General features: G+C 45.1%; 1 protein-coding gene across 1 annotated transcript in view; it reads right to left on the bottom strand.

Annotated features, from left to right (window-relative positions):
* The window catches only part of LMX1A (LIM homeobox transcription factor 1 alpha), a 143,900-nt gene that overhangs the window by 6,583 nt on the left and 110,361 nt on the right, over positions 1-26,956 (bottom strand). The window contains exons 4-5 of the mRNA XM_038413832.2: positions 21,944-22,176; positions 2,413-2,582 (exon numbers count right to left, since the gene is read on the bottom strand). Coding sequence (XP_038269760.1) covers positions 2,413-2,582; positions 21,944-22,176 — 403 coding nt within the window. The remainder of the gene's footprint in view (positions 1-2,412; positions 2,583-21,943; positions 22,177-26,956) is intronic.

Here is a 26,956-nt window from a genome sequence, read left to right as displayed (position 1 = left end):
AGGTTATGCTGGAAGGCCCAGGTTCTTCTAAGGTGCGGGAGGGTAGGCAGATGGGGCTGGTGGAAGAGCTGTAGTACTGGGGAATCCCAGACAGCTGTGAGACAGACTGAGCACCTCCTATTGCAACTGGTGGAGAACCTCACAGCTGTGGCACGTGACTGTAAGATGCTCTCTTGTCCACGGACGCAAGATCACAGCCAGGCCCAGTCCAGCTACCTGCAGCTTTTGATCATAAGAACTGGCTGGGAACATCAGAACAGAGATGGGGTCTATAATCTGGCCCACAGCCACTCAGGGCCTTAAACACAATAAAAGAACTTTAAAGAAAATCAATGTCTAGCTCGACAGGGAGTCAGGGCAACAATTTCTGCAGCGGAGTAATGTTCTCGGGCAGCTCCATGCCCGTAAGAATGGAATCCACAGCAGCCTGAATGAGCCGTTAGCCTCGATCAGTGATGAGAAGGAGCCCCGTATAACAAACAATTACTGTAACTGAGCCTTGAAAAAACACAGCCGTGTAGCCGTAACTCTAAATCTGTCTGCAGGAGCACTGGTGGGAAACAGCCCTTTTAATGATGGAATGGCGAGAAGGGGCCAGATCCCCAGTTGGCGTGGCTCCATTGTCTTCGATGGACCTGTGCTGATCTACATCAGCTGAGTAGCTGGCCCAGGAGGACCACCAATTGGAGGATAATATGAATCTCAGAGTTGGGTGAGGATGGAGTCCAGTGGAATCACCAGGACAGACGCACTGCTCAGCAACTGAATTGGTGTTATTAGAGTCAATAATCAGAGGTCCTGCTTTCTTTGGGTTCAACTTCATGAAGTTCTAGGACATTAAGGTCCGGCAAACACCTAATCTGAGCACAAATTCCAGGTGCTTGGGAAAACACTGAGAAATGTACAATAGGAAGGAAACAATCCTGCGTTTTCCAGGAAATAGCCTGGATGATCTAAGAGATCCCTTCCACCACTAACTTTCCGGGATGATCTAAATCAGTGGTTCTCAACCAGGAGTCCGGGGCTCCACCAAGAAGGGCCAATGTTAGATTTAGTGGGGCCCAGAGCAGAAAGCCAAAGCCCCACCATGCGGAGCTGAAGCCTGGGGCCTCAAGACCCACCACCCGGCGCTGAAGCCGAAGGCTGAGCAACTTAGCTTTGCAGGGCCTCCTGTGGTGTGGGGCCCCAGGCAGTTGCCCTGCTTGCTACTCCCTAATGCCATCCCTGTCTTTCATATGCAGATAAAAAAATTGCTGTGGCACAGTTGGGCCATGGAGTTTTTATAACATGCTGGTGGGGCTTCAGAAAGAGAAAGATTGAGAACCCCTGATCTAAGAGATCCTTTCCACCATCATGTCCTTGGGACAGGGGTCATATCCCCCACTATGTGTGGTGCAGCACCTAGCACACAGTGTCTGGGACAGACGCTGCCTTACAGAGACTACAATCTAAACAGACAAGACAAAGGAGGGATTAAAATCTCCATTTTACAGACAGGGAATTGAGGCACAAGGGACTTGCCTGAGTTCACAAAGGAAGTCTGGGGCGGAGCTAGGAACCAAACCCGTTCTGCTCATGAGCCTTGTGCCGGTGCCATAACTACAAGACCATGCTTCCCCCAGCTAAGCGTACGAAGCAAACCTGCTCCAATGGAAGGATATTACTTGTTAATCTTCCTCGTGGAAGATACCTTTCCACCTGACTCCCACTAGGACCCTGAGCACCCAGGGAGATATAAGCAGGCTCTTCCTCAAGATTTTTGGAATCTCTGGGGTACTGGTAGGTGCACTTCCTGCATGCCACAGACACCAGTCACTCCACCTGCCCTCCCGCAGTGAACAGGGCATGGGAGAGGAACATTGGCCCTTCTTGGTGGAGCCCCGGACTCCTGGTTGAGAACCACTGATTTAGATCATCCCGGAAAGTTAGTGGTGGAAGGGATCTCTTAGATCATCCAGGCTATTTCCTGGAAAACGCAGGATTGTTTCCTTCCTATTGTACATTTACTCAGCAGGTGTAAATGGGAGTTGCTCCAATGACTTTAGTGGAACTAGGAGGATTTACTGCAGCTTGGGGTCTGGCCCAGAGTCAAAGAACTACCCATCATGCTGCATGCACACAGGCGTTCATATGTATCCTTGCAGCACTTGCCTTCATTTCTTCTTGCATGCACAGCTGGGAAATTTGCTCACATTTGGAGGTGCTTTGGAAAGCTGGGTTCCCTGGGTACCTCTGTCTGCGTGGGTACATGTTACACACACACACACACACATGCCTACACGCAAGAAACAGAGCAGACCAGATCCTCAGCCCGTGTAAATCAGCACCACCCCAGTGACTTCAATGGAGTGACACTGGCTGAGGATCTGACTTGACATCTCCAACATGCAGACGGTTCTCTTCTCACTGTACCTTCCTGCATGGCTTGGAGGAGACCTCAAATGATGCTTTGAACGCCCTCCGCTGCTGTGTTGTCAGGATTGTCCTGGGTCTCTTGGGACGCTTGTGATCCTTGCTGTCCTCGGCACCTTTCCCGGGACCGTGGCCTATTTTGCATAGACTCTCTTCATCATCACTTTTACCTGAAAGAATTAAGCAGGCCCATAAAGGTGATGGACAGAGCATGCCAGCTTTCTGGGAGGCGCGTCTTGGTTTAGCTGAACTGTACATATTAACACCCAGATCCTCAAAGGGATTTAGGTGCCCAACTCCCACTTGGCTTAGGAGCCTCAGACTTATTGACTTTCAATGACTTTTAGGCTCCTAAGTCACTTGTGAAAATGGGATTTAGGCATCTAAGTCACTTGGCCACTTTTGAATCCTTCGTACATATAGCTACACCTTTTAAAGACTTTTTGCTGCAAGTTCCCCAGCCACCTCGCCAAACCTCAGTCACATAGATTTATTTACACTTCCATCTGGCCACATATATTTTGTTCAAAACACCACAGACTTTGGAGATTCCACATTCTCCTGCCTCCTCATAGTTTCCTATCCAGCCTCCTAATCACAAAGTGGCAGCCATCTTCCCTGAGGGCAGCCTGGCTTCGCTGAAAGCAGAGGGGACGGCCATATTCACTAAAGGCAGCCTCGCTTTTCCATGCAAAGCTCTTGTGGAATTTCTGCCATCTTGACTGGGGGAGGTTTGGCTTCAGCTCTGTTGAAAACAAGGGGAAATTCACGAGTTTGAATCCAGGATCATGTGAAACAAACTCCATCAAATATTGTGAGATTCATAATAAAATCACACCGGTTGGTCACACCATAATAGGGCTTAGAATGGAAGTCTAGATGCAGCCTTAGCTATGGAGGCCCAACCCACACTTCCAGATTCTTGTGGTAAGCACTTTACAAAGGTATCATTATTCCCATTTTACAGATGGTGAGACTAAGGCTCAGAGAGATGAAGTGACTTAACCAAGATCACACACCAGATCAGGGGTAAAGCTGGGCCTAGAAGCCAGGATTATCCACTGTGTTGTGTCTTTATTGTACAATGACCTCCTCAAATCACCCTTCTGTTGTTGTCTTGTGGGTCTCATCCTCACACATTGTGCCAGGACAGTTTATACTGATACAAAAGAAGGACGGGGCCATTCTTGACTGATCAGAAGATATTGCTGTGCATTCACTTATGGATCATAGATCAGGCCAGATTTAAATGTGTACATACGAAGTTTATATAACAGGACATTATGATTTTGGGTCAGGAATACATCCAAGGCAAAACATGAAATCATAGAAGCTTCTCCCTAGAATTCATGTGGGAGAACTTTTCTCTTAAGGACTAAAAATGCTGTAGCAGTCGAATATTACAGAGAGATAAAGAGGGGACAGGCTCTGACCCCCAAATCCAAAGTCTAGATGTTCATCATAATTTAACCTGACAATGTGAAAGCGAGATGAAAGGACTAGAACTCGATGTTTGCAGAACCGTAGGCAATAGGAGCATACATCTCTTCTCTGACATAAAACCACCCAAACTCAGGCACTTGGGGAAAAACAAGAATTAATGCCATGTGAAGTTTAAACTTGTTTCATATGTTTGTTAAAGATTGGAAGGAATTTGGGGAGGGTTTTCTCGGCCCCTTTTTTCCTCTATTAATTCCACCAATTTATGATGTAAGCAGTCTCCACTGAAGGTTATATCCTGTGAGAGCTAGACACCTGTAGAGCCCAGCTTGAGACAATAGTGTCAGCACTAGAAAAAGAAACCACGATTTATAAATCCGTTTCGAGGAAAGCTGAACTTTCTACACAAGGACAGGAGGTGGAGCCTGAAGCCAAGCAAGTTGGACATTTCTCCCTGGAGGTCTAAAATACTTAAACAACTTATAAACTCGCTGCTTAGTGCCTCAGGTGGCAGATTAAAAGCTGAATTGTCCAAATGGAGGAGCAGGAAGGGAAGTAATTTTAGCAGCATGAGCAATACAGACAGATCAGAGTTCAGCCGATGAATTCACTGTATTTTCAAAGGCTGTAACTTGTCTCTCAACCCCCAGACTCTGAAATGAGGACAGTGACACTCAAAATGAGAGACAACCCACTTTAAAATGAGGGACAATTTTTTATATTGGACACACTGGGTTTGTTTTTAAATCAAAGTACAAGCATACAAATAGCCTGGAACTTATGATGATGAAACTAAACAATGATTCTGTGCACTAAAAGCATATTTAAGATGCTAAGATGAAAATAATGCGAGCGCTTGAGAGTCATGGGCTTTGGAAGAGCAAAGCATTAAAGCAAATTAGTGATTTTTTATACTAATGAAATACAATAACACAGAAAGAATGTTAGGATGAACCCATACAGTTAAGATCAAGCTCCAAACTGTGGAGTGAGGTGACAGAGGTGGGTATTATGGCAACTCCAGTTTGCAGCTCATAGGAAAGGGGAGCAGGTGGATCAGTGCAGTGGCCCCTCAGTTCCCCAGGGATGCTGACAGTCCTGGCTACAGGGAAGAGCATGGTCAGGGGATCCCCCTCCCTGGCAGAACGGATCTGCCGGCGAACCACATCCTTGCAGCTTCAGATGGCCTTCCCAAAGCTGGACTGGAAATGTGCCTCCACTCACTTGAGCCTGAGGTCCGAGCCACTGGAGAAACCCAGTCAGCCCAGCTCCACATCCAACGACTCAAGGAAGCAGGTGACTCAGGAGCAGTCCAGCAAGGGGCTAAACAATTGTTCAGCTGCCCCTTCCTTGGCCCTGGGAGCCAACATGGGTGCCTGAAGGATGCCCTTGATCTCAGGCTCCGAGAGGAATTTTGGGACCTTCTCCCAGTGTAGGGAAGCCCGCAAGGCGTCCCTTGCTCCGCTTGCTTGCAGCGTGACAGTGACTGATTGCAAATGTGAGATGTGACAACATCACGCACCAAGATATGTGGCTCCAAAAAAGGAACGTGGCTGAGCAGCTGAATCAGGACTTCGCAATGGCAATGCACAGGACTGAAGGACAACTTTAAAAATCGGGGCCATGTGTAGGACACTCTGCACAATACAGGACAGTTGAGAGGTATGGGTTGGAATAGCCATTCCACACAACTAACAGCTCACAGGATTTGCTCCAACCGTCTGGATCACTGGTCTGTCTAATTTGGAACCCGTTCTATACCACAGGAGACCATTGTTCCATTTTATACAGCATCCAACCTCCAAGCATGCCAGACCAGTTCACTGATCCATCCACTCTGGGCTCTTATCTCCTGCCACCCACCAAATGGTACAAATGGCCTAAGACTGCCTAAGACCTTCTTTTCCATGCAGGTCATATTAGTCACTATTTACCTCTTGGGTTAATAAATGTCAGTTTCACATCAACAGACATCAATATCCATTATTCAGTAGAGCTAGCTGAAATTTTTCAGCCAAAACTTTTTTTTTCTTAAAAAAAATTCAGATTCAACCACATCAAAAAGTTTCACCAAACTGAGCTCATTTTGCTGAATTGCTTGGGTCGAAAATGCTAAAAAAAAAAAAAAAGTCTGAAAAAATCAAAACATTTCATTTTGACTTTTTCTAAATGAAATGTTTTGCTTTTGGGTTCAAAATGACTTCATTTCAAAATTTCTTTTTGTTTTATTAAAAACTATCAAAAATGACTCCATTTTCTTGAGACTAATCATTTTGTTCTAACTGAAATGTTTTGTTTCATTTTAACTTTACGGTTTGCCAAAAATTTCTAACAATTTCATTTCCAGTTCAACCCCAAACCCTTTTTTTCAGCATTGCCAGCGAACAGAAAAACCCATTATCTGCCCCCCTCTATTATTCAGTTCCATAACTAAATTTTCTAAGCCAGTACAGAATTCTGGGGTACAGCTTAAAAGAAAGACACTGTACAAAATACAGGCCTGCATGCTTCCTACAAGGTGCCGACTTTGTCTCACTCCACTATCAAATCCACATTTTAAAATCAGCCAGTCTGAAAGATTCATATCCAAAAGTTTTAAAAGAGCTGTCTGCAGAGCTCTCTGGACTGTTCATGTTGGTTTTCAGTAAGTCTTGGAACACTGGGGAAGTTCCTGAAGACTGGAAGAAAGTTGAGAATGTTTAACTTATCCTGGTCTCTGCACTTATTTCACTGCCCCACAGGCTGTGTGCAGAGAGATACTCCGGACTGAAGCATCCCTTTCACAATAGACTGAGATTCAGTTTGGAAAAGAAACAATTTATGTCCTTGAAATTCCACAAGGATTTTTTCTGTGCTCCCGCACTAAGCTATTGGAGACAATAACCCACTGGGTCTTGTCCTGTTCCAAGCCCCTGAACGTCAACCAGCTGCAGCACCTTTACAGCTCGCCCATACGGCAGCAGAAGCCTGGGCCAACGTACATCCATGGACTGTTCCAAGAGGAAGTGTTTCCGTGATGAACTCACAGTTGAAGTTCCAGACAGAGCCTACGAGCAGGTCCAGTACTAAAGATTTGTGGCTAGGGAAAAGACATGGCGAGGGGCAAGCGGAAAGGCTCCGGCTGGCTGCACAGAGTGAGGACTGGGTTTCAGAGCAGGAACAGGCACTTGCTTCCCAGTTTCTAGAAAAGGAACGGCGGCTAAGGGAGGCGGACATTACTCAGCAGAGAGAACCATTTGAGTGTCTCTTATCTATCCTGTCTGCCAGAGCACTGGCTCCTGCTGCCTCTCCCACACCACAGCCCAAGTCCCCTGCGACGTATCCTGAGTCCATAAACAGCTCGAAAAACTCCCTGTTTGGGTGACCCATGCAATCAGTCCCATGAGCAGCCAGGCAGGGCAATTTAGCCCCATGCAGGCCTTAGTTTTGACCCCTCTTTTCCTGGGGATGCCTCCACCCCCTTTCCCCGGTGCTAAGTGTGCAAAAAGAGGGATGGAAGAGAAAGGAGAACGGGGGGGTGGGGTCAGGGCACATGGCATGATGGGGGTTTCTGTCTTGTACATGATTTCACAGTTTGTACTTCATGCTCATTTGTTATTGTTCTTTTGGAAAAATCCTGTTGTAACTGGTGTTATGGTGTTGCCTGTCTGGCAATGGGTGAATGTTGTACGGTTTTAATACATGTTTATAACTAAAGCTTTTTATGTCATCAAGAAAGTTTATTGCTGTCCCTGCATCTCATGATACAATCCGATTTGAAATAAAGGTGAACATGTGATGAGGGACAATTAGGAATTAGTAAGCAGACCCTAAGCCTCTATATGGTTCTGTACAGCAAGCCACACTTCAATCACTCCCTTATACGAATCCATATTGTGAATCATGCCACCGCCAATTTCATAAGTCATCTTGTCATTCGCAAGTATGTGCATGACAACTACCCCCCCACGCAGCATTGAGCCCCCCCCCAATCAATTAATCCCCCCCAGCACATTGATAAAGGTGCTAGTCTCCGTCTTCCATTGGGCTGTACACACCCATAATGTGGAAGGGAGTACAAAGCATCCTTGACTTCTGTTGCCTGGGCACAGCCAGCTCCAGCTGTGGTAGCTGCACTTTCTGGCTGTGTGTATCGGTTCAGTGGCCCCTCACCCACACAGGTCCTTTCAGGAGGAAATAGCTCACCTCTGGCTTCACAAATATTGGGAGGAGCACAGCAAGCCACAGTGAGGGGGACAGCATTGATGACACTGGCCTCTAAATGGGTCTGTAGCCACCTCCAGTGGGTTTTCAATCTGCCCAAAGCACATTCAACCACCATTCTACACATAAGCCAAGGCAAAAGGGGGAATGCAGAGTCCCCTGGAACAACAGTGAGGACAGTAGCTCCACTGATGACAATGTCATGTGGTGGGAATAGTGTCCCAGCCTGTCCATGAACGTAGGCTCCCAATCGGCGAAGAACCCTCATCTCATGAACTTTCCCAGTGCAGCCTATGATGGCATTACTAAATCTCCCTCTGTGGTCCACGAGGGCTGGCATAACAGTGGGGTAGTACCCTTGTGGAGGGCAAATTATGGGCATGAATCCCACCAATGGCTCCAGCGCAGATAGGAAACCCCATTCTCTGAAAGCTAGCAATTACCTCAGGAATATCTTTAATGCCCATCGCCTTGGGGTAACCCACATGCCTGATTGCCTCAGAAACATCCGCCACTGATTTACCCACAAATTGACTTTCCAACACCAAACTGGGTTGGCAACAGACCTGTAGCAGTCTAGTGTAACCAGCTTCCAGATGGTTATAGCAACCCGCTTCTTTACTGGGAAGGGTGCCCTCATGCATTTGTCTTTATGCCGGACGGTTGGGGCAAGCTGCTCACAAAGCTCCAGAAATGTCGCCTTCTTCATGCATAAGTTCTGGCCCACTGTTGGTCATTGCAGGTCCTCATGAAGATGGGATCCCACCAGCATCCGTAGGAGGCATCAGCGGCTATATTGAGTGTCATGAGCAGTATTAGTGAGTGTGAGTCTGAAATGCCTGGATACACCTCCTCCTTCTCCATGTTAAGCTCATGTTAAGCTCTGCCTTTGGTGGGTCAGAAAACACTGCCAAAATGCCCACCAATGCCTCACGGAAGCTCTGCCCGTTTCCTGACACAGGAGTGAAAGTGCAAGCAAGAGAACTTGAAAAGGAGCCTTCCCCATGTTGCTCAGCTGGCAGTGTAAGCGGCTGTTCAGACTTCCTGTAAGGTGCTGGGTGCACAATAAAGTTTTCCCACTGTGCACCACGGTCAAAGGCCTAGAGCGGCCACATTTAGAGAGAGCGGCACGGAGTCTGCGGTATCGTTGGTTTAATTCGGGTCTGCGTGCTGCACTGTGGATATCAGATTTGAAAATTCTTAACCTAGGGTTAACAATCAATATAGATGCTCTAACCTGGGTCAGCTGACTTGAGTCCCACTAACTCTGGGCTTACAGTGCCGTGGAGACATACGCTCGAGGAATTCAATTTATTTAGCTTAACAAAGTGAAGGCTAAGGGGTGACTCCATCACTGTCTGTAAGTATCTACATGGGGAACAAATATTTAATAATGGGTTTGTCAATCTAGCAGAGAAAGGTCTAACATGATCCAATAGCTGGAAACTGAAGTGGGACAAATTCAGACTGGAAATATGATGTAAATGGTTTTAACAGTGAGAGTGATTAACCACTGGAACAAGTTACCAAAGAATGTGGTGGATTCTCCATCACTGATAATTTTTAAGTCGAGATTGGATGTTTTTCTAACAGATCGGTTCCAGTAATTATTTCGGGTTGAGTTCTCTGGCCTGTGCTAAACAGGGGCTCAGAGTAGATAATCACAGCAGTCCCTTCTGCCTTGGAATCTGTGAGTCTTTGGACTTGCAATACTTAGTGGGAGTTGAGAGCACCTGGTATCCGGTAGTGCACACTCATCATATAGCAGGATCAGGCCCCAAAGTCATTTTAGGATTATTTATTTTATGGTAGCAGCAAGAGGCCCCAACGAAGACCTGGGCTCCTTTGTGCTGGGTGTTGTACAGACACATAGTAAGAGATAAGGCAGAAAAGGTTGGGCAAGAAAAGAGAGAGGGGCTGTGACTCGCCCAGGGCCACGCAGTAGGTCAGCGGCAGAGGGAGGTACAGAACAGTCGTCTCCCGTGACCCACTCACTGACACCTCCTGGATTTTATTATTGCTCGTTTACTTGGGAACAAATCCACGGAGCTCTCCCACCAGTTTAAGTGGTGTCTGCACGGCAAGTTAGCAGAGGCTGCAGCAGGAAGGTAACCACCAGCATTCCTGTTCTGCTTCCATATGGCTGAATCAGAAGCAACAGAGGTAGGGATTTGAAATGCTTTTGAAAATCACTAAGCACTAGGAAATTATTTCAAACCATTTTTATCCCAAAGCTGAAGTTATCTTGATTAAAATAATAGTAATCCATGAAGTGTGCATGGGTTTTTTTTAATTTAAACCATTAATTAGTGATTTTTAATGCCCCCCACTGTAATTTTCTATAACAAAACATTCCTTTTCATTTTTTAATTTCTCAGTTATTAGCCCAAACTGCTTTAATTTCTTCACCCCTCAATGCCTCCCCACAATTGTTCTCTCTAGCTTGTGTCCCACGCTGCTTTGTGATGCTTAACTCAGTGTGGCACTTTGGGACCCAGCTTGCACAGAAGATGCTATGCAATGAACACTTTATTGAGCTGCATAATTAAGAAATCTTATTTATGACTCAAATACTGTTTTGGTAAGCTCAGTTATTAATCCGCAGAGGAGCATCATGAAAGCACTTGTAAAATGACCATTTTACTGTGTATGAACTCTCCTCTAATGTGCTGTAAATCAATCATAACCTTTCCAGCAAAGCTTCTCTAGGATCCTTTAGGGAAGTGTTTATGGTAATTACACCTATAATGAAGCTAAGCGGCTTGTTTTAACAACATGATACACACAGTGTGGGCAGGTTTGGAAGGGGCTTCATTGAAGGGATAAGCAAAATGGCAGTAATTAAGGCCAACCTTAGAGGATCTGCAAAGGGCCTGGGAAGAGTCTCCCAGCCTCTATGTTCCCATGTGCTCACAAGGTCAGCAGAGATCTCACCAAGGTGGGGACCCTGCTCATGGGGAGCTGAGACTGACTCTGGTCAGTGCAATGCAAGCTGCAAAGCTGTTCTAGGAGGTCTGCACTGAAGCCAAGAAAAGGTGGATGTGGTCTTTGACAGACATGGGTGTGGTCTGGGGAAACTCCAGTTGCGCTCCACACCTTGCAGGCTGTAATTTAAAGCAGGTAGTTGGCTGTGATATCTCTGGCCCATTTCCACAGTAAGAATCAGGGGGGTTAAGCAGGGCTCTGAAATAGGATGGGCCACATTGAAATGCCCAGATTTGCAGCCATATTTTTGTTTCTCTTTCAATTAATTATGAGAAACAGTCAAACCTTACTTCACCTTGAAATGTGTGTTAACTACTTATGCTAAACAATCTGTTCCACCTGGTATTTGCAGTATTCCAAGACCCGAAGAAGCTTGTCTCTTTCACCAACAGAAGTTGGTCCAATAAAAGATATTACCTCCCCCATCTTGTCTCTCTAATGTCCTGGGACCAACACAGCTACAACAACCCTGCATATGCCTTACTAAGGCAGTCTAGGAAACCGGGAATGACTCCAGATAGCAGCAGTCCACAGAAGATACATTCACACGGGACCAGGGAATTTCTCTATCAGTGGACAATAATTTGAATCACAAATTCTAGAAAGTCAGTGAGGATCTCACACCCATTCATAACCTCTCTATCAATTGCACTAGAAAAACATAACTTCAACATCAGCCAGACTTACAAAAAGTGTATTTGCAAAATAGCAAAAGTTGTTCCTAGAAAAGGGAGGAAGGATGGCTCTGTGTTTAGAGCATCACACTGCAATTCAGCAGATTTGGGTTGACATCCCAGCCCTGCCACTAACATCATATGTCACCTTGGGTAAGTCACTTGATCCTTCAGTTCCTCGTCTGCAAAGTGGAACTAATGGTTCATTTTCCCACTCTACTTCTGTTATGGCTATTTAGACTACCAGCTCTTCGTGGGTAGGGACTAGCTCTTGCTATGTGTCAGTGTGGGCCCTGACCTCCATTGGGATCAGTAGGTCCTACTGGAATAGCAATAAATAAATAATAATACAACGTTTGTGTGTTGAGCTCTTCCTCTCCTGATGTCTGCAGCAACTGCTGGACAGCCAGGGATGGATCCTGGGAAACTGAAATGAGGAGACACTCTATTCTACTGCTGGGTGTTGGGCTGAAAGCACATTTCATGCTGAGGCTGGTGTTGCAAAGGGCTACCTCAATACAACTGATAATGATCATTAAGACTTCAGCGAGATACAGCATAGATTTTAAGATCAGAAGGGATCACTGTGGTCATGTAGCCTGACTTCCTGCATCATCACATGGGCCATAGGACTTGTCTGAATTAATTCCTGCTTTAAGTCCACTAGCTGTGGTTGAACAAGAGCAGATCTTTTAGGAAAAAAACAGCCAATCCCGATTTTAAAATGTCCAGTAATGACGAATCCACCATGACTCTTGGTAAGTTGTTCCAAGAGTTAACGACCCTCACTGTCAAAAATTTCACCCTATTTCCAGTCACAATTTGTCTGGCTTCAATTTCTAGCCATTGTAGCTTATTATATCTTACTCTGCTAGACCGAAGAGCCCTTTATTATCAAATCCCAGTTCGTCATGTAAATACTGATAGACCGTGATCAAATCACACCTTAACCTTCACTTTGTTATGATAAATAGATTGAGCCTAAGGCAGGTTTTCTAATCCTTCCATCATTCTTGTGGCTCTTCTCTGAGACCTCTCCAATTTATCAGCATCCTTCTTAAATTGTGGGCACCATATCCAGCAGCAATTGAACAAGTGCCAACTAACTAACTAATCCCTCGTTCTTACACAGCACTTTTCATCAGTAGGTCTCACAGTGCTTTACAAAGGAGGTCAGTGTCACACAGAGTTAACAAACCTCCTGGCTCTTACTCAATATCACCTTGTTTATTCATCCAAGGATCGCATTAGTCAGCAGGAGAGGAGTGGCACAGTAGTGCTCGAGAGATTTTGCTGCTGGCACATCATCATCATCGCTGTTATTATTATAGCTGTGCCTAGAGGCCTGAGTCCAGGATCAGGGCTCTAAACATGACAAAAAGACGGTGCCGATGTGCAAGAGCCAGAGGGGGATAGGACAGGCAGATGGGAGGAGCACAAGGTAACTAGTCTATGATTGGTGTGGTAAGTAGCCATCACAGTGCAGCTGCCTATCACTGTACTTAACTGGTTCCCTATGGCACCCCTGACGTTCTGCGTGCTTCCAGCCCTGCTCTTCCTTGAGCACACACACCTGGTGTGGCTAATAGGCGCCGCCGACATGGAACAACATGCTTTATTAGCCGCATGCAGCTGTTTTCCTTTCCCACCCCACAGGCAGCTTAGGTTCAGGGGGCATACTGGTCATACTAATTCCCACCAGTCTCTGGTGGCTGCTGCAGGGGTTTTCTCTTCCTCCCTCTCCAAGAAAGAAACCCACTCTTCTTGCAGGCTACTGGGAAACCAAGGAAGGGGGTTTGCTCACTGGGTTTCACATGCAACATGCAACTGCAGGGCTAGCCACTTTTTGGTTCCTTGCCACTTTGTGTATGTGTAATGCTGCATTAACACCAGTGTCCTGCTTACATTCCAGTGTGGGTCATTACATTCTGCTGCCTGCAGTTCCAACTGCATATGGCATTCTTATGCCCATCCTAAACCACTGTGCAGCAATACTGTGCAGTTAGACACCTGTGATGGGTGTTCATCACCAGAGGTGGCTGCATTTCAGTAGCTGGTAAAGCGATGCCTATATAAACAGCTATATTCCACTAAGCGTTATGTCAGCTTCTGCAAAAGAAACTGCTGCTGAATCTGAACTTTCCCAAAGCTAAAGGGGTCAGGCTCATTTCTTTTCAGAACCTATTCATGTTTGCCTAACACTATGTGTAATTTATCAATAATTAGATAGGGCTTAAAAGAAACCCTCAGATCTGAACTTGGTGGCTTCAGTCCATTGCTGGAGACTTAAAGATTAAGGAACCTGAAATTTTTCTGCTCGGGACAAGTGACCCTGTTGTCTTCATTTATATCCCATGGCAGAGGTGATGGCAATAAAACTCTCTCCATCTCACTAAAGGAAGGTTGAGTGCTTGTGAGCATCTTATGATGATGCCTGTAGGTGTTCTACTGCCCTGATGCTATTTCCCAGCTAGCATCTGGCTACTATTTCTAACCACATGACTTTAGGAGCACAGCAGGACATTTTGCTGTTAGTGTCTGACAAGTGCAGCTCAGTGGACAATACTGGAGCCGCTACAGCTTTCAAGACATGACAAAATCACCCGCTGAAAACAAACGGGTCTCTGCGCTCCACTCTGCCAGTGATGAAAGGGGGGGCCAAACTCCCCAAACACCTGCTCCAAGAATCCATCGGGGGGGAGGGGAAGTTGAGTTGGATTTAGTGTGGTAATGCTTTTAATTAACTCTGCCTTTAAAGCCTTCCGTGAACGAGGTAGGAATTAATTAATCTTTAAGGCTCCTCCTGACGTCACATGGGAAAGGGCTGGGGGCCATTTATATTGTCTGTGGTGACCTCTGGGTGACCCCACAGCTCAATGGGGAAGGGAGCCGGGCCGGGTGAGGTGGGGGGGCAATCCAGGGCGACTCGATTTCTTGTGCAGAGATGAAAAAGTTCTTTGGTTGGAGGGAATTAGGGAGAGGAGAAATGTTAGTACACTTTTAATTGGAAACCAGGGTCTTCTTTCAGAAGGGCTTGTTTACTTAGGCTTGGCCACTGGAGCTCAGGGGAGGCAGTAATTGAAGCGAGGGTTTGGGAGATTAAAGAGAACATATGGCTTCCACAGCCTTGCTTTTCATCTGCATTTTCTCACAAAATGGCCTTCGGTTTGTGTCCCTCCCTCCCAGCCTCTTACATTTCTGGAGGGCCTTTGGGAAGGCAGCCACCGGCTGGACATGCAGCTCTTAATTTCACAGCTCCTTCCAGCACAGGGAAAGTCAGGGACCAAGCTCCATCTGAGATCTCGATGGGGTTCATCTGGCACTGGGGGAAAGCTGACTGTGGTGACAGGTTCAAGGCCTCAAGGTCCCACTCCACCCAAGTGAGTTCGTGGAATGGGGAATCATGAGAAGGAGAGTACAACCTCGCAGGGGCGGGACACTCTCTGGTTTTATGCCTGTAGCTCCCATTGCCTTGACTGGGATTTATGGCTGCTCAGCCTGTCTGGAAATCAGGCCAGCAGCCTGAGAAGAGTTAGGGGACTGAGAAGCCATGGGAAGAGGTTAAAGGAGCATGGAGGTGGCTGGCCAAACAGCACAGGTGACTCCTTCATGAAAGGCTGCGCTGGAGCTCTGCTTGTACTGTCGTTTCGCCTGCAGAAGCACAGCCGTGGTCTCTTCACACATGACATGACATTACCCCACCTTCCTGGGGCACCACTCTGCTTTGGGACTTACAGCTCAGTCTCCTTTCCACAGGGCATGGCAGCAGTCCACTGGTTTGCGCAGCTGCTCAGCCAGTGTGAGTGCAAAGCCATCCCTCTCCAGAAGAGGCCAGCATATCACCCATTTCCCTTTCATTCCACTTTGAAAAAGGTGCATTGAGACGTTGGGTTGCCAGATGGCATCACAAATCAAAGTCACCATGTCACATGCACACCACCACATTCAGTGAGATCCCACTACTGAACCCACCAGATGGGAGGAGCAAAGAGAGATGAACATCCTGGACTGAGCTACAAAGAGTCATGTCACAAGCAGCAATGGCGGATCGCCACTAAAGGTTTGGGGATAGGTCCAAAAATTTGGAGTCTGTTCTGAAGTTCATCCCAACCCTCCAGATCTCCTGGGTCTCCAAAATCTGGCTGGAGTTTTCATAGGAACTGACTTTTTTTTTCCTGAGGTTTCTGCCACTCCTTTTGTTTGGGCTAGAAGTACTGTAAGCAAAGCCGAGGTTGTTGGGAATACTTGGGACAAACTTAGATAAACCACACACAAAAAAAACCCAACCCCTCACAAATCAGATATGGTTCACTTTTGGGGTGAGGTTTCCTTTTGGTTCTTATTTTATCTGAATTGGCTTGCTTGTTCCTCGATAGATATAGATATTTATCTCCAGTAAGTTAAGAGTGGAAGAGAGAGGGATTTTTTGCCAGTTGACTTTCCAAGGTCTGATTCAGCACTCTCTCAGCACCATGTTCCTAATTCATACATTCCAATATTGGGCAATCATCTACTTGACTTTCTAGCAATAACACTTGCAACTGCACCTTCGGTTGTTGGCATTCATCATTCCTGAAGCTAATTGACTCAATATCACATGGCATGGAAGCCCTCCAATAGGGGCCATCCAAAGCTGTAGAATATCAGCTTCTCTCCCTTGTAGCCAATGGATCTCACTCATTCTCTGGATACTCAGTCACTATAACTGCTATATCCAAAACATACAACCCCCCAACAGCGAAATCAGCAAGGCACCCAACACTCACTACAACAGCTGCAATGATTTTCCATCTCCATTACAAGTGCAGAGAAAGGTCCCAGTCCATCTTCATCAAACCTGTACCGGGAAGGGACATTCCCAGTGAGAGGATAACGACAACTATTTGTTTTCCAAATGACTTAGGGGAGGCAGTGTGACGTAGTGAACAGAGCGCTAGACTAGGATTTAGGAGAGTTGGGTTTTATTCCCAGCTCTGTGACTGACCTGCTGGGTAACCTCGGACCAGTCACATTGCTGCTCTGTGCCTTGGTTTTCCCACTTGTGACATGATACTGATCCCTTTTGCAATGCACCTTGAGATCTGCTACAGAAGAGCTAGCTGTTACAGGGACAAAGATTTGTTACAAATGACTGCCAGCCATTCCTTTCACAGGGCTCCGGCCTCCAGGTGTTTAGCACGTTATCATCTGACAACATGTTTCAAAAAGGAAGCAAACAGTATTTTGGAAAATCAGATGCAATTGCAAGACACAGGCAAATGGCATGTGACTGTAAGCCCCTGTATGCACTTAGATGGTATCTTTAGGGACTGCACCCTGTCTTTAGGGACACCAATGCATCCGATGAAATGAGCTGTAGCTCACGAAAGCTTATGCTCAAATAAATTTGTTAGTCTCTAAGGTGCCACAAGTACTCCTTTTCTTCTAACTGAAATATTTCTGCTTAAAGTTCATTTTATTTTTCTAGCCTTTGCTGCAGGACTGTTCTTATTTAGGGTTTGGGGGGTTTTTTATAAAGGAAATGTTAAACATTTATATGTAAAATAATGAAGGAGGCTGATCCAAGGCTCTCGCACCCTAACACATCATTAATAGCACAATCAAATTCCAGCAGCATTGAAGTCACCATTTCAATGGGAACTCAGCCAGCCATGCACCTACCAAAACTCCTTCCTAGCCCTTCGTCATTTGGGGAATCACACTCTCAGCCCTCTCCAGCCCTCTCCAGACATCCTATCAAACAGCTCCTTTGGCCATATGCCCGCAAGGTCAACAAATCCGGGGTATGTCAGGCTCAATTTTAGAGTCAGGCTATTTACCATGGTTCAGAGGCTAGGGAACAGGCAGGGAATTTAGGAGACCTGGATTCTAGTCCCAGTTCTGCCCCTGAGTCACCAAATGGCCTTGAGCAAGGTATGTCACATTTCTGTGCCTCAGTTTCCCCTCCCTGTAAAAATGGAAATAATGATAAAAATACTAGCTTTTCTAATCCCCAGATCTCAAAGCACTTTACAAAGGAGGTTTCAGAGTAGCAGCTGTGTTAGTCTGTATCTGCAAAAAGAAAAGGAGTATTGTGGCACCTTAGAGACTAACAAATTTATTTGAGTATAAGCTTTCGTGAGCTACAGCTCACTTCATCAGATCCGATGAAGTGAGCTGTGGCTCACAAAAGCTTATGCTCAAATAAATTTGTTAATCTCTAAGGTGCCACAATACTCCTTTTCTTTTTACAAAGGAGGTTACTATCCTTAGACCCCATTTTACAGATGGGGGAAACTAAGGCACAGAAAGGGGAAGTGACTTAACCAAAGTGACCAAGCAGGACAGTGGCAGAGCTGGGACTAGAACCCAGGTCTCCCAATCCAGTGGTCTATCCACTAGGTCACACTGCCTAATAATAAAACTTTTAGATTGGAAGCTCTTTGTGGCAGAGACTAGCATTTGAACCTGGGCAAAATTTTTCAAATTAAACTACCCGCTCCCCCCAAACAAAATATATAGTCAGTTTGATCAAAAAATTTCACAAGTTCATGCTAAATGTGGTATGCAACCTATCACTTAAATCAGACTCTGTGGCAATGACTGGCATGATAGCTAATGTGACAGCAATTTTTAAAAATGGCCCCAGAAGTGATCCTGGCAAATACAGGCCAATCAGCCTAACTTCAGTACCAGGTACACTGGTTGAAAGGATAGTGAAGAACAGAATACAAGACACAAAAATAAACAGGATTTGTTGGGAAAGAGTCAACATGGCTTTTGTAAAGGGAAATCATGCCTCACCAATCTATTAGAATTTTTTGAGGGGGTCAAACAAAGATGCAGACAAGGGGTATCCAGTACATATAGTGTACTTGGACTTTCAGAAAACCTTTCACAAGGTCGCTCACCAAAGACATTTATGCAAAGGAAGCAGTTATGGGGTAAGAGGGAATCATGAATCAGTGGTTAAAAGAGAGGAAACAAAAGGGTAGGAATAAATGGTCAGTTTTCAGAATGGAGAGAGGTAAATAGTGGTGTCCCCCAGGGATCTGTACTGAGACCAGTACTGTTCAACATATTCATAAATGATCTGGAAACAGTGAGGTGGCAAAATTTGCAGAAAATACAAAATTACTCCAGGTAGTTATGTCCAAAGCTGACTGTGCAGAGTTACAAAGGGATCTCACAAAACTGGGTGGCTGGGCAACAAACTGGCAGATGAAAATCAATGTTAATAAATGCAAAGTAATGCACATTGGAAAACATAATCCCAGCTATACATACAAAATGATGGGATCTAAATTCGCTGTTATCTCTCAAGACAGATTTTAGAGTCACTTGTGGGTAGTTCTCTAAAAATAATATCTGCTCAATGTGCAGCAGAAGTCAAAATATTAACAGATTAAGAACCATTAGGAAAGAAGTAGATTACAAAACAGAAAATATCATTATGCCACTATATAAAGCCATGGTATGCCCACACCTTGAACAGTGTCTGCAGTTCTGGTCACCCCATTAGAATTGAGAAAGATACAGAGAAGGGCAACAAAAACGATTAAAGGTATGGAACAGCTTCCGTATGAGGAGAGATTAAAAAGACTAGGACTTTTCAGCTTGGAAAAGAGACGATTAAGGGGAGATAGGATAGCAGTCTATAAAATCATGAATAGTGTGGAGAAGTGAATAAGGAAATGTTATTTACTCCTTCACATAAAAGAACCAGGGATCACACCATGAAATTAATAGGCAGCAGGTTTAAAACAACATAAGAAAGTACTTCTTCACATAACAATATTGGCATTAGTGAGGTTCTGTGGCCTGCAATGTGCAAGAGGTCAAACTAGATGATCATGATGGTCCCTTCTGACCTAAAGTCTATGAGAACACACAATCAACCTGTGGAACTCATTGCCAGGGGATGTTGTGAAGGCCAAAACTAGAACTGGGTTAAAAAAAATTAGGTAAGTTCCTGGAGGATATGGTCATCAATGGTTATTAGCCAATATGATCAGGGATGCAACCCCATGCTCTGGGTTTCCTAAGCCTCTGACTGCCAGAAGTTGGGACTGGATGACAGGGGTGGATCTCTCGATAATTGCCCTGTTCTGTTGATTCCCTCAGAAGCATTTGGCGTTGGCCACTGCTGGAAGACAGGATACTGGGCTAGATAGACCATTGGTCTGATCCAATATGCTGTTCTTACGTTCATGGAAAACAAATTGCTTTGGCTGAAACAAGTAAGAGAACTCCAAAAGAGTCAAAATGTTTTGTTTCAACATTTTCAAGACAAAATGTTTTGATTTTTCTATTCAAAACAACTTTTCATTTTGAATTCACTTCCATTTTATTTCATTAAAAAAAGTTAAAACCCTCAGAAGCTAAACAAAACATTTTGGTTAGGGTTGACTGAAACATTTAGTTGGACCTGAAATGAATTTTTTTTAAAAAAAACTTTCTTTTCACTGAAAAGTTCAAAAAATTTTCATTTCAGGTCAACCTGAAACTGTTTTTTTTAAATTTAATTTTCAGATCCGCCACTGAACCAAAAGATCAGTTTGTTGCACAGCTCTATGAGCATTTGCACTATATATTTGTACAGCGCTCAGTGTAATAAGGCCCGGATTCAGCTGAAGTTCTTAAGCTCTTTGTAAGCTTGAAAGCTTGTCTCTTTCACCAACAGAAGTTGGTTCAGTAACAAGATATTCCCTTCCCCACCTTGTCTGTAGAATAATACATACTCATAAAAACTCACTTTTGTAAAGAGATCTACCAAGGTAAGTTGCTAAGTATTATTGTCACTACATAGGGAAGGCATTTCTCCATCATTTCAATATTCCAAGTCCCACAAACCCTCTGCATGTCCATAATTCTGCATAACCTTTGTAAAATACAGTCAGAGCTGGTGGGATGGTTTAAAATCCTGTCAATGAACAGTCCATCAAGGGAAGGAGTGTGACCTGCTTTTATGACAGCGCAGAAAGGAGTCTGAGGCTGCCTCATGGATTACTGCAGGGGTCTCCACGGAGCAACTCTTCCTCCACCTTGCAGGTGACGGAATAGGTAGGTAGGGGCAGGGAATGCGCAGACCCACAGTCGAACCATTGTCACCCCGCCGACACACTGGCTAGAGTATATATCTGCAGCAGATCACTTCTCCCATGGAGCAAGAGGGAAACCAGACTCATAATTCCTTCCCAGGTCTGTTTCTAGGACAGTGCAGCTATGTGCCATCTCTGCCTCGGGCAGATTGGGAAGTGATAATCCAGCCCTGGATCTCGATTGTATCAAACATAAACTACTTGTCTGCACTTTCAAGAACATCCATGAGCTTTCTCCACCCTCCATCTCATCCAGTAGTGAAAGGTCGACTCCCACCTCTGACTGGCTCATGATGCCAGCCTCCATCACCCACTTCTTGTATTTTCAAACCCGCACCTTGGAGCTTTCTCCCCTGCTGCTCCTCATGCTTGGAGAAGCGCCCTGCGAACAGGCAGAAAACTAATACATTATCCTCCTTCGGATCCCTCCTTAAAACTCCTCTCTGCCATGAGGCCTTCAGAAATCTTAACAACAATGGTTTGACTGTGGGTATGCAGAGCCCACAGCCAGTCATTCGGACCAGAGTGATCTCACTTTCTGCTGCTCCCACCTCTGTTGGTCTCCATTGGTTGTCTCTTGGCTTATGCTCAGTTTGTAAGCCCTTTGGGGCAGGGATTGTTGTTTGGTTTGGTGTTTGTACAGCACCTAGCGCAACAGGATTCTGTCTTACAACTGGGACTCCCATGCTAATCTCTGTCCCTCTGTCTCCCTCTAGTGGCTAGACCACACCTAGAGATTTAAAAGCCTGCTCCTCCCTACAAGCTAATGTTATTGGACTCAAGACATAGATGATGGAGCTTTTAGAGGCAGAGGTATGGGTTCAGTCATCACACAGGAGCCAAGAAGGGGTCTCATTATATGACTCGAGTGGGAAAAGGAGCCACACTGTTATCGTGGGTTACATACCCACCCCTGCAGCTTGGAGTGGTTCTCAGTTTGGATTTATATGTCCCAGCTGGGGTCCATCTCTCATAAGCTCTCAGGGGCTGAGGCCGTCTTTTTGTTCTAGGCCACGACTGGGGCTCCTAGGCGCTAAGGTCATACAAATCCATAAGAATAGTCAGGCATAGTCATGTTTCTGCGGGGGCCTGGATTCACTCCCCACAGCACAGGCCACAAGCTCCTCTCTGCTCCGGGTTTCCCCTTACCGGAATCTGACAAAGCCGGGCTCACCAGGCTGAGCAGCTCCCGCTCCTTCTCGTAGTCACTCTTACACAGCAGCTGGCCTTCCTTCAGCACGAACTCGTCGCCCTTCTGCAGCTGCCTCTCACAGACGCAGCAGCAGAAGCAGCTCAGGTGGTAAACGCTCTTCTGGGCCCTCATGACGAACTCACTGGGCGCGATGCCTTCAAAGCAGCCACCGCACTTCACGGCAAACAGCCTGGCAGGAGAGAGAGAAGGGACATGTTCCAGCAGGGCTGCCAGCTTGGGGGCACCATGACCCCTTCTGCTGGTTGCCACCTTGCCCCTGATGGGAGGGACATGTCAAATCTACATTAAACAGCTTAAACTATCCTCATCTTTAATATGGAGCAGTGGCTTATTGAGCTTGCAGTGCACTGCAAATCCCAGTGTCCAATGCTCCACCTTCCCTCTGTGGTGTATTGAGGACTGTGTTGGAATTGCAAGCTTTAAGAGTTGGAGGGTTTCCTGATCCTGCTTGCAGCCTAGATGACTCTTTGGTGAAGCATGAGATCCAGGGCTCAGAGAGGCAGAGTCAGGCTGGAAGGAGCCAACCTAGAACATGGCAGGGTGAGTTGTGTCCCTGTTTTAGGGAGCAGCCTGCTTTGTCTCTCTCTGGTTTTGGATTCTCAGGTGTTATCGTTCTGACCACTGAGAAATAAAGTAGTGTTATGCTGCAATCTTCCAGCAAGATTATTTGATGTTTCTAATCTAACTTTTCTACGGGTGTGCTGTGAACACAACATCCTCAGTTCAAGGTGGAGCACTGCATGATGGAACCTGTAGTTTCCACAGACCCATCACTCCATTTTGTGGTGCTTACTTCTGATAAATAAGAAAACAGTGGAGTCCAGAATTATGTAAATTAAGTAGTTCACAACTTTCAATTATCTAAAGTGTTTGGGAAAAAAAGTACGTACCATAATTAAACTGCAATACATTTCTAATCTCTGTGGGTAAGAGAGTGTAGCAAAGTCTGTCTTACTAATTATCAGAAGTGTTTGGTTTATTTATACTCAAGATATTAACAAGAATAAAGTCAGAGTTAAGGTTGGTAGTGGACTGCAGTTCATTAATTAGTAAAAGAAATACTAAGATACACAAAATAAAAGCTAGAACTGCTGAAAAATATTTCTGGATACTGAAATGAAATTATCTGAAATTTCTTTAACTACGTATTTCCCAAATATTAAGGCATGAGGGTTTTGTTTATTTAATTGATAAAAGCTAAATGGAAACATACTTTTTTATCCTATGAGTTAAAGATAGAGGCAACTCCCAGCCACATCATAAGCATCTATGCCTTGTATTAGGTCCAAAAGGTACCCTATGTCTACCCACAAGGAATGCAGAGCTCTGCGTAGCTCAAAAGATTGTCTATTCCACCTACAGAAGTTGGTCCAATAAAATCTCTCTCCCATATTGTCTCTCTCATATCATGGGACTAACATGGCTACAACACTGCAAACAACAGTTTAAAAGCCATTTTCATTTGGCAAGTTTAAAAACTGAATTATTTTTCATTGTTTTGGAAAATGTTCAAGTTTTTGTCACAGAAATTTTTGTTTCAGAGTTGGGTTTTTTTTATATCCTATCTCACCCTTTTAATTTTTTTTCTACTGAATGTACTAAACTGTCATCAGTATTTCTCTTTTTCCCTCTTTTTTCATGTCATTTCTACTTTTGCAGTTCTGACACTTACAAAAAATGGAACTTTTGCCAAAGTTACAGAGTGTCAAAAGGAAAAAAGAAAAGAAAAACCTCAGACCTAGGCCCCAATTCGTCAACTATTTCTTCATGTGCTCGACTTTACTCCCTGAGCAGGTTCATTAATTCCAATGGGGCCCTACCTGCTAGGAAAGTTAAGCACCTGCAGAAGTGTTTGCAGGATCAGAGCCTAAAATTTTAATTCCAGTTTCATCAAATAAAGAAAAAAAAATTGAATCAAAGTGAAAATGTATCACAAAAATTGTCAATTGATAAAAAAGACCATTTTTGACTAAACCTTTTATTTTGAAAAATTACATTTATCTCTAATAATAATTATGGCTAAAATTTTGTCTTTGAATTCAGAACTTGTAACATATTGCGACTGTATTGTCCTCTGGATTTGGCCATAGATGTTTCAATTCTTCCTCTGTAGCATGGGGCATGGGTGACTTGAGGGAGGCTTCTCTGCTCCTTGAAGTCTTTAAACCATGATTTAAGGACTTCAATAGCTCAGACATAGGTGAGGTTTTTTGTAGGAGTGGGTGGGTGAGATTCTGTGGCCTGCGCTGTGCAGGAGGTCGGACTAGATGATCAGAATGGTCCCTTCTGACCTTAGTATCTATGAATCTATGAATGCAGCACAGCCTGTAAGTTGACTTCAAAGGAGCTTTAATAAATGTACACCAGTTGCAGATCCTATGTTTTGCCCTTGTAGCATGATGCATTTGAGACTACAATAGGTTTTTTTACCCATCTTTAGTGACCACAATCCTGTAATGTAGCATGAAATGTACTCCATTTTTATTTTTGCCTAGTGGATAGCACAATAGACTGGAACTCAGAAGACCTGACCCTGCTACTGGCTTGCTGGGTGACCTTGGACAAGTCATGTCCCTGCTCTGTGCCTCAGTTTTCTAGTCTCTACAATGGGGCTAATGAAACTGTCCTCTTAAGTAAAGTGCTTTGAAATCTACAATTGAAAAAGTGCTAGAGGTTATTAAGTAATAGGTGTTAGTCATAAGAGCAAGAGATTATTAACTAACTATAATGGAATTTTACCTCTTTGAAGAGAGGGAATAAGTCTTGTTAGCACTAGGAGGGAATATCACCTGTTCAACAGGGACACTTGGCTCTCCCTATTGGAGACTCACACTGAGAAGAATAGGTTCCATCTTCTACTAACATTATTGAGGTGAGCTCCTCATGGGTATGGGGGGTGAAATCTCTATTAATATGAACAGTGTATATGTCCCTTTGTGGTGGATGTGTATCCTTGGTTAATATTACTGGAGTCCATTTCCCCATTCATAAAGCCATTAACATTACAAGTGGCTACTCCCCCTCATTAACATGGGATGTGCACTATTGTCCATCATTCAGTGTAGGAACCACAGAAATCGCCTTTTGTCTCCAGTGTGCCCTCTTTGCTGATTCATATCTCAGAGATAAGGGCTGTGATCCAGGCTATTTCCACTAATGCCATACATTACAAGGCTGCTTTGGTTTATTGGCATCAATTCTTCAAATGCACCCTGTAAACATAACAGTAACGGCAGCTGCCACCAATTAGCGCCAACGTCCATCCTAATGGAATAACTTTCATTACCGCAGGAGGACAGCTCTGCAGAGGGACGAGGTGACTCAAGGGAGTGAGATACAGAGTCTCTCATATAATCTGTCTCTTGATCTAATTTACAAAGCACCTAAGTGCTGAGCGAGGTTAAAATGCAGAGAACGACCAAGCGCGCAGTCTGTGCGTTTGTCCAACCTACTTCAGGTGTAATCAAGGGCCCTGATTTTGAACATGATGTTATTACTTTATCCTGATTTCAGCTCAGTCATAGGTTGTTATTTTGCATGTGCTGCCAGGTCTTCTTCCTCCCTTGCTCTTTGGGGAATGCTATTCTGAAGACATGTCTTACAGAAATGACCTGAAAATATCATGGGTAGGACTCTTCTCAGCTGCCTTTGAGAAGGCATTGACTCTGGTTACTGAATCTCTGATTCTTGAATCTCTACTTGCTACACACCCAATGACCATGGCTGCCACAAAGGTGGGTCTTTGAAATCCCAGTGGTGTTGCCCCTCTGGTGTTTCCAAAATCGGAAGCAGAACTTCAACTAGATCTTGTGGTGCACAGACAGCCCGTGCTGGATGCGGCATGCTGGGATGTCAAGTGTTCTCTTTGGCTCATTCCACTGATCACCATGCGCTGCTCCTTTCTGGATGTCTCATCTAGGCAGAGGAGTGAGAGCTGCAAGAGCCCAGCCATGTATGAATTACAGCGGCTGGGTCTCCATTTGAGGGGTGGAGACGTTAGCATTGACCCAACTGCTCCCAGCCAAGTTGTTGGTGAAGTGTCCATTGACATCAATGGGAGCAGAGTTAGGTCAATGCTGAGTGCTTTAGAAAATCTCTGGTTGGCTGAAGGTGAGAGAAGGTGCTTTAGTGCCTGCTGCTGATTGATGCACCAGGGTTAGTGGTGAATCCAGCATGACCCTGAGGCTGTGTACTCAGAATGCACAGTCGACAGAGAGGTGATAGCTTTGGCCAACATCTCCAACTATTTACCTCTCCCAATTAGCATTACTTCAGACCTCCCAGGATTCTGATTAAGCCAGCTGTTCTCCGTCTTGCCTTGAACCGCCCTGAAGCCCTGGGTGGGATTTGAGGATACACTGGAGGGAAAGGATACTTAGCATACTGTAGACAGCCTATGTTGTCTCACTCTATCACTGAGGTTTGTACTAAGGCATGTAAGAGGAGCAGTCACAAGACCAAGCCTTGTGAAACTCTAGATGGCAGAGATTTTGGGGAGCAGGGGGTGCCCACCCACCCAATCTTCATCAGTGTCAGAGGTGGCTGATGGGCAGAAGTCAGACAAAGATGCTAATACTGCTTAACCCATCTCCTTGAGGAGGAAGTCCAGCAGTGCAAACAACAATGGCCTGAAGACGACTTTGAAGGATCCAGGTTGTCTTGCCTCATAGAGTCCAGGGCCAGAAGGGACCACTGTGATTGTGTAGCCTGACCTCATGCAGAACACAGGCCAGAGAACTTCCATGAAATAACTCCTCCTTGAAGTACAGCAGGTCTTCTAGAAAAACATCCAAACATTTCTGTCAGCAGAAGAACCAGGCATTCCAGGGTGGATTTGATCACCCCTGGAGGCAAGGGCCAGGTGCCAAATGGTACCACAGAATTCACTCAAAGCTCCAGCAGCTGAAGCACTGGGCCTGATTCTGAAGAAGTGTCTGGTTCATGAGTCT

Source organism: Dermochelys coriacea, chromosome 8 (assembly GCF_009764565.3).
Source record: "Dermochelys coriacea isolate rDerCor1 chromosome 8, rDerCor1.pri.v4, whole genome shotgun sequence".
Classification (NCBI taxonomy): domain Eukaryota; kingdom Metazoa; phylum Chordata; order Testudines; family Dermochelyidae; genus Dermochelys; species Dermochelys coriacea.
The sequence above is the reverse complement of the archived record's forward strand: the minus strand, read 5'-3'. Positions and strand labels throughout refer to the sequence as shown.